Consider the following 8,347-nt stretch of genomic DNA (forward strand, 5'->3'; position numbering starts at 1 on the left):
TGCTCAGAAGTAAGTCCCATTGAGTTCAATGGGGTTTACTCCCATGTAAGTGTGCCAAGGGTTGCAGACTTATGGCACGATCTTACATTTTATGTCTACTCAGAAGTAAGTCAGAGGTTTCTTGGGGGCTGCGAGAAAACGGTACAGCAGAAGTTTAAGCTAAGAAAACAAGACACACGCACACTCTGCTCATTTGCACACATGCCAGGGAGGGAGGGAGGCACTCCCTCCCTCAGTTCAAACCACATGTCTGCCACATAAAGGAGCCCTTCCTAATCCTGCAAAGAAACCGAAAGCAGGAAGCTCCAGAAAGGATGTGGATTTTTGCAGGGGGGGGGGTCGCTTAATGTAGACACACCCTAAATATGTGGAGTGACAACACAGACTCTGGATGGTCTGTAGCCCAGTCCAGTTTGAAATGAAACCAAATCAGAAACTACAAATCTCATTTATTCTGGAATCTGTGGACAACTCTAATTATACAGGAACTCTTAAGAATATAAGGAGAGTCCTGAGAGATCAGACCACAGGTCTATCTAGTCCAGCATTCTGTTGACACAGTGGCCAACCAGTTGCCCAAGGGAAGCCCACAAGAAGGACATGAGTGCAACAGCACCCTCCTGCCCATGTTCCCCAGCAACTGGTATACACAGGCATACCGCCTCTGATACTGGAGGCAGTACGCAGGCATCAGGACTCGTAGCCATCGATAGCCGTCTCCTCCAGGAATTTGTCTAACCCCCTTTTAAAGCCATCCCAGTTGGTGGCTGTCACTACATCTTGTGGCAGCAAATGCCATAGTTTTGACTCTGCACTGTGTGAAGAAGCCCTTCCTTTTATCTGTCCCGAATCTCCCACCAGTCAGCTTCATGGGATGTCCCCGCTGGGTTCCAGTGTTGTGAGAGAGGGAGAAAAATGTCTCCCTATCCACTTTCTCCACACCATGATCGATTTTGTACACCTCTATCATGTCTACCCTTACTTGCCTTTTCTCCAAGCTAAACAATCCCAGCTGTTGTAACCTTCCCTCATAGGGGAGTTGCTCCAGCCCCTTGATCATCTTAGTTGCTGGATAGCTAGTATTGGCCACAGCTCTGCATCATGTGAGCAACCTCAGAAGTGTATTAGACATTGTTCCCTGTCTTTCTACAGATCAAAAAGCCCCCAGTCCAACCCTATCAGGATGCAAACTCCTTCAGCCTCCCATAAAACAACAGTCCAGTGAATTCTCAGCTGATTTAGGCACATTTTGCAAAGGATAGCTTAATGTGACTTTTTGACTTGCATTAGTCCGACACTGCACCAAGGAGAAGGAATGTAAACTTCTTGCTGGGTGTGCCTCAGATTGTGAAATGTCGGCGAGCTCATCAGGGTGGGTGCAACTGTGATAGCCAGGGCTGACTAATGTGATTGAATGTAACGTAATTTGCTTAGGCATCAGCTAAGCCTGTGCGAAGTGCAGATGTGTTTGTACCAGTGTCAACAGCCGTGTAATATTCGCTGCTGCAAACTTTATAAAATGATGTCCCAGGAGACTGAAGTGTGGAACAAACAGACGTTATTCAAGCCTATGCAACTCTTAGCACCACAGCTCAAAATGGCTGCTGGCCAGCAAGTGTTCAATGCTTTGCTAATGTGCCTGGAATGTCTGCTCTCCCTCCATCCATGGAAAACCTTGGGTTCTACTATCATTACAGGTACTCTCATGACTGCAGGATTGCTGGATGGGGGACAAATAGTTCTAAACAAAGATACATAAATAGATAGATAAGGGGCCCCAACCTTTTTGGGTCGGTGGCACACATGGGATTTTGAGAGAGTTGTGGGCACATTTTGGAATTTGAGAATCATGGGCACTCTCATGAAATGGCTGCTATGGGGGTGGGGAGTTTGCCCCTTTGCAAAATGGCTGACACAGTCTCACAAAACACACATTTTCCAGAAGGCAAACTGGTGAGACTAATAGAGAAGTAACTTGCCCCAAAACCTAGGTACAAGGCAGCAGTGGGATCTGAGCTCCAAAACCATTCTTTTGAACCCATTGAAGAAGGCGAAGGAGGGCAGCCCTTCTGTTTGCAGCATGCCAGCCCTCCCATTAGACATTCTAAAAAACAAAATAAAAATCAGGAGAGGCAGGGAACCTGGTGGGCGCTAAGAGAGGCACCGCGTTGGAGACCCAAGAGATAGATAGATACCCATACTCTCTCTCCTTGTCGCACTTGAGGGATATGCAGGTGTTCTCATCTACATATATACTGAATGTGCAGGGTGGTGGTGGAAGGGTCCCCAAAGCAGGGGTGGGCAGAGGGGCTAGAGTCTGCCTAAATTGGCCAAGGGCAGTCAGCACCCACCACCAGGATGGTCAGCAAAAAGCAAACACACACCATACTGGGGTAGTCAAGGCTATTTGTTAAAGGAGAGGAAGCAGCCCATCTCTAGGACCCAAAAACTGACTTACTGTCTTGCTTGCCTTGCCTTGGGAGCAGACTGTGGAAGGAGGAGCTGAGGAGAGAGTCAGTGAGCAGAGAGACAGAGACAGACCTGGGGTGGAAGGAGAAGAGGTTCAACCCTGAATACTGAGCTTCTAGTATCATCATCATCATCAACAACATTTATATCCTGCCTTTTCCTCCAAGGAGCCCAAGGTGGCATACGTGATCCTCCTCCTCTCCGCTTTATCCTCACAACAACCCTGTAAGGTAGGTTAGGCTGAAAGTCAGAGACCCCAAAGTCACCTGGTGAGCTTCATGGCTGAGTGGGAACTAGAACCCGGGTCTCTCCAGTCCAACACTTTAACCACTGTATAATATTCATGAGCGGTGTCTTTTCAGCACAGTTAGAATCCCTTTTGAATTTAGTTTTTTATTTTAATGCCAGTTGGGAGCCCATAGTGCACAACGCGGGGCGGGGAGGCAAAACAAACTCCAAGCAAGCAGCTTTGCTCCCACGAAGTCTTGGAGTTGACTGGAAGCTTTTATGCTTCCAGGGCCGGCTCTCCCCTTCCAGGCTCTGCCCCTTCCTTGAGAAGCGGAAGGCCTTGAAGGAGCAGACTGCTGGCTAGGAACCTGGCATTCAACCTCCTCCTTTTGGACAATTCCCTCCAGGCCCATTGCCAGTTGGACACAGGGTTTAAGGGGCCCGTTTACGTATCACCCCCAAAAAAGAAGACTTCAGCTTGCAATGCTGAAGATGCTTGCAATGCATCTCACTATAGTCAGGTAGATTGACTGGGTGACCTGTGTGTAGGGATGTCGGCTGCTGTGGGGAATCCAGCCCGTTTGGGGCTTGCCAGAGTTCTGCAGCATGTCCAACTTGGCTTGCATTTGCAAGCCAAGGTGCGGGCTTTCCCCAAACTCCAGGGACTTTTTGTGTATATTTTTGTGTGTCAGCTGTGCTTTGCACAAATAACGGCTGTAATTTCCGCAAAATAAAAGAACACCAGAAATCCGCTAGCTGGCCCAACTCGCTGCAGGCCGAGTTGGCCAGCTAGCAGAAGATGAACCGAAGTGGGGGGGGGGGCAAGCCGATGAAAGCTCATCAGGTTCCACCCCCCAGCTGGATTCCTCTGGCATCCCTTCGTCTGCTGCCCAGGTGCTAACTGTGGATAGGCAATTTCAAGGCCCCTGATGCTCCCCCTCCTTATGGTTCTTTGGCTCTATACCGGACTGGGTAGCCCACCAGAGGACACTCTCAAATAGAGGACCGTATTCTGCCACCTCTCCAAATGAGAGACTGTCCTCTGTAAAGTAGGACACCTGGCCACCCTAGGGACACAGGTCCCTGGCATGGAAGGGGCTGGTTCCTTGAGCAGAGGGCAGACAGTAGCACAGCCTAGACCAGGAGTGGGTAACTTGTGGCCTGCCAGATGTTTTGGCCTACAACTCCCGCAATCCATTAATGTTGGCTATGCTGGCTAGGGCTGATGGGAGCAGTAGGTCAAAACATCTGGCCACAAGTTTCCCACTCCTGGCCTAGACAGTGCACCAAAGAGGGCCTGCTCACACACAACCCCACTAGCCATACTTCAGAAAGTCGCCGGCCATGCAACAGGTGGCCAAGGCTGGGCTTCGGGAAGCAGTCTGAGGTGAGCCAGGAGCCATGGGACAAGCCAGGATAACCGGGAGTAAGCCAAAAGGAGCAAGCCGGAGAGTACCAAAGAACAACCAATGAGACAGGGACACACACAGCACGGCTCTGGAAGACCATGTTCCTCCAGCAAGGTTCTGCTGGAACAGGAAGTCCTTTTATACCCCTTCCTGCCCACGAGGATCCAATGGTCAGCCTGGTTGGGCGGAGTCAGTCCAAGGCACTTCACTGAGAGCCGGCCACCTCCATGGTTCACCACTTGGGGCTGCTGCACACAGATCCAGCCTCTGCTGACACGGCCTCCTCCACACCCCGTCCACGGGCTGAACCTTTGAACACCTTCTAAAAAATGGCGTCTATAGCCCATTTCATGACTTCGATGCACCATTTACAGGGCTGGCAACTAGTCTGAAAGGGGCCTAGTGGCCCCACCTGCACCATCCTGGTGAAGGCCCCAAAGGCTTACCAGGGGCCATAGGACCGAGTAGCAGGGACGGAGGGGGGACCAGCAGCGGTGACGCCTGACTTAGCATACGTTGGGCCCAGAGGCACTGGGAGCAATTCAGGTGGTGACCATTTAAGAGGGACCCCTCCCCACCCCATCTCCAACCCTCTCGCCACTCATTTCCTGCTGGAGTTAAAGGAGCCAGTGTGGCGTAAGGGTCAAGCGTTGGACTGGGGCTCTAGAGACCTGGGTTCCAGTCCCCACTTGGCCATGAAGTTCACTGGGTGACTTTGGGCCTGTCACTGACCCTCCGCTTACAGGGTCGTTGTGAGGATAAAGTGGAGAGGAAGAGGACCACGTAAGCTGCCTTGGGTTCCTTGCAAGAGGAAAACGGGTGCAATATGAATGTAATAAATAAATAAGTTAAATTAAATTAAATAATGTCCTCACCTTGCAGCCAGGGTTCTTTTGGGAAGGGGGATCCTAATACTGTCCCAGAGGCCCCAGTATAATGTAACTTTAAAACAAAAGGTGAGTGAGACTGTTCCACTTGGCTGGAAGTTCCCGTAGCCAGGGCATGTAGATTCTAAGGCAGCCAGGACCCTTGGGGTGTGGCAGGAGCCTCTGTCGCCACGAGGGAGTCTCTGACGATGTGCATGGGAGGGGAGGGCAGTTGGCTAGAACGCTGCTGCCCGGGGACCCAAGATGGGTAGGTCTGGATAGAGAGCCTGCGTAAACAAGCAATGCGGACCTGGAGGCTGCCAGGCCCCTCCTCAGCCAGGCACAGCGCCACAGAGAGACATGGTGGAGAGATTCAGGCAGGGGGCCCTTGAGTAGGGAGGAAATCATGCCTCGCCGTAGCCTTCTAAATCAATCAGTAAGAGAGCAATTCTATGGTCCCTGGGAGGGAGAGGGTGAGCCGGAGATCTGACTCCCTGACCCCGAACCCTTGCAGCTGGCCTAGAAAGAACCACGCCAGCTGCCCTCTGAGGTCAGAAATGCGACCTCGGAGGAGGAGGAGGAAAGGGGGTGTTCCGGAGGGCGGGGAGGGGAAGAGATCGGAGAGGCCAAGATATGAAATATCCTGAGCCTCCTGCAGCCTCCTTCCCTCCCACTCCAAAGGGGCTGAAAAGCCCGTCTAGCAAAAATCCCCAAAGACAGAGAACGGGGAGGCAATGATCACCTCCACCGCTCCTCCCGCCCTGCTGGCTGGAGCCCAGAGGGCGTAGAAATTTCGGAAGCCTCCGACGGAGGGGGCATCACGAAGGGTAGCCCCCTCCTGCACATCCCCTGTTGTAAACCGAGCACTAAACCACCATCTGTCAGGTCAGATAGTGGTAAGCTAGATGACAGTTGGCATAGTGTTGCGCAGAGATGGGAAACCTCCAGTCCGCGGGCCTGATTTGGCCTGCGGAAGTTCCCCATCTGGCCTGTGGAGGCTTCATGCTTTTATCTCCGATCACAGATTGCAGGTAACAGCGGGGAATGTGTCCAGCAGGGGATTCAGCCGCAACTGGGAGAGCCCTCCCAGTGCTGACGAAGTCTGTTCGTGCCCTGCACACCACCCCCTCGGGGACAACGCACAGCCTGAAAAGTGCCACAGCTTCCCCATTGGGCAGGACGCCATGTGGGCAAAGCGTCTCAGCTGATCCAGCAGCTGGAGCACTCAGCTGGGGGTGCGGTGGGGCTTTGCTGCATGCGAGCTTTCCCTCAACAGGGGAGGCATCACATGCAGTGAAGCCAGGTCCCATCTGATGTGCCAGCTGGATCATCTACCCAGCACATCAGCCCAAAACTAAATCATGTCGGGGTGGGGGCCTTCAGCATGGTGGCCCCCTTCCTGTGGAACTCCCTGCCTCTGGAGGTCAGGCACACACCAACACTGGGTTGCTTTCGGCGCCTCCTAAAGACATTGTTATTTTGAGAGGCCTTCCCTGAGTGACCAGCTGCGGTTTAAGTTCAGAATCTGTTTCTTTTTAAATGTTTTAATTGTTTTAATATCATGTTTTATTCTTTTATCTTTAATATCAAGTTTTATTCTTTTATTCGGTCACCTCTCCGAAATCTTTGATGTGGAGCCGTATATAAATATTTTAACTAAATAAATATTTAGCCATGGAGGGCTGGGGCGGGGGGAGAGGGAGGGTCATCTGATCCCCATCCTAATTTAGTTCCCCACCCCTGGTGTAGTGGCTAAGAGCCTAAGCTCTTAGCTCAGTTCCTGGTCACATTCCCCACTGTTATCTGAAATCTGTGATCAGAGATAACAGCATGAAGACTCCACAGGCCAGATGGGGAACCTCCCCAGGCCTAATTAGGCCTGCAGACTGGAGGTTTCCCATCTCTGCACTACAGCATACCCAGGAAGCCCCTGGTTTGAATGTCGCCTCTGCCATGAATTTGCTAGGTGACTTTAGGCAAGCTACTCTCTCTCATCTTCCATTTCACCCCCCACTCCCTTTCTCCAGTATGGGAGATAATAATATTGACTTACCTTGCAGGGTTGTTGTAAGGACTGCAACTAGACAATGCACTTTGAACACCTGAAAGTGCAGCACAAATGTGAAATGCTGTTATTGGTGGCCAACAGCCTGTGTCAGACAAAGGCAGGTCAGTAATAAACACGATAGAACAACAATATAGAGCACTGAAAAAGCAAGAGCCCAAGTAAGAGAAGATGGCCATGGCCTCCTTTTGAAAAAGCACCACACCTCAGCCTCCTCAATCTGGATGTATGGTGCAAAAAGGCTGTGGAATGGGGTGTACTCTGCACATGCTCAGGCTCCTATCTACCCTTCCCCCTGCTCATGTTCCAGAGAGCTGGGCCTAGGGATTTATAAAGCCAGCCAGGGGGCTCAGTTGACACCAAGAGTTCACTGTCCTGAGCAGGCAGGACAGAATTATATCACAGCACAGAATGAAACTGAATCGTCGCTCCATCTTGCTGTCCCAGTTCTCAAGACCTTTTCTGCCTTTCTGTGAGCTGTCACTTTGGGCCCTTTTGAAAACATCCTAGACTCTCTCCCCTGCCCCCAACCCCACCTCACCTTCGATCTCTAGTATCAGAGGCAGTATGCCCATGTACACCGGTTGCTGGGGAACATGGGCGGGAGGGTGCTGTTGCACTCCTGTCCTGCTTGTGGGTTTCCCGTGGGCAGCTGGTTGGCCGCTGTGTGCACAGAATGCTGGACTAGACGGACCCATAGGGTAACATCCAACATACTAACTTCAGCCCCATTCATTTCAGTGGGTCTACTCTACGCAGGACTTATGCTGGATTTCACCGCTGCTCTGATCCAGCCGGGCTCTGCTTGTGTCCGTCTGTTCCCCAGCAGATGTTCTCCTTTCCTGCCTCCATCTGCCAAAAGTTTCTTCATCCCCACCGCCTGGTCCAGCCCACAGCAACACAAGCCCACCCTCTCCCCAGGTGGGTGGGCGAGTGGAAAAAGAGGAGGAGGAGGAGGAGGAGGAGCAACCCCCGCCTCCCCGCCCGCTCGCCTGCCTCTCCTCCGCTGGGAGGCCGCGAAGCGCCGCGCCGCGCCGCCAAAGGCCTCTTTCCTCCACGCTCCCTTCGCAGAGAAGCGGGCAGCGGCTGGACGCGCCGGGCGGAGCTGTGCACTTTTGCGACGCTCCCCGCGGGGTGGGAAATAGAAGAAGAAACTCAGCTGGTGCCTTTGGGGAGGCAGCCGGTACATGCTCGCACACAGCACGCTCGCCGGAGGACGAGGAGGGGCGGGGGCGGCGGAGGAGGAGGGGATTCGTGCATTAAATCGGGGCGGCGGCGGAGGAGGAGGAGGGGATTCGTGCATTAAATCG

At 52.4% G+C, this 8,347-nt stretch overlaps 1 protein-coding gene across 9 annotated transcripts in view; it reads right to left on the minus strand.

Annotated features, from left to right (window-relative positions):
• LOC146349319 (uncharacterized) overlaps positions 1-8,095 on the minus strand; it is a 34,711-nt gene extending 26,616 nt beyond the window's left edge. For 5 of the 9 annotated variants that reach the window (XR_014788941.1, XR_014788938.1, XR_014788940.1 and 2 more), the window contains exons 1-3: positions 7,579-7,881; positions 7,026-7,074; positions 2,459-2,541 (exon numbers count right to left, since the gene is read on the minus strand). Coding sequence is in view for 2 of the 9 variants with exons in the window: in XM_084842448.1 (XP_084698574.1) it covers positions 2,459-2,541; positions 7,026-7,074; positions 7,579-7,735 (289 nt within the window). In the remaining 7 variants the exon portion in view is untranslated. Of the gene's footprint in view, positions 1-2,458; positions 2,542-7,025; positions 7,075-7,578; positions 7,882-8,029 lie in introns of those variants that run through there. The other 4 variants (XR_014788943.1, XR_014788942.1, XR_014788939.1 and 1 more) reach the window with 2 other exon arrangements.
• Between the last annotated feature and the right edge of the window lie 252 nt (positions 8,096-8,347).

The sequence above is a fragment of the Heloderma suspectum genome, chromosome 3 (assembly GCF_057233095.1).
Source record: "Heloderma suspectum isolate Gila_16-S chromosome 3, 16-S_ref, whole genome shotgun sequence".
Classification (NCBI taxonomy): domain Eukaryota; kingdom Metazoa; phylum Chordata; class Lepidosauria; order Squamata; family Helodermatidae; genus Heloderma; species Heloderma suspectum.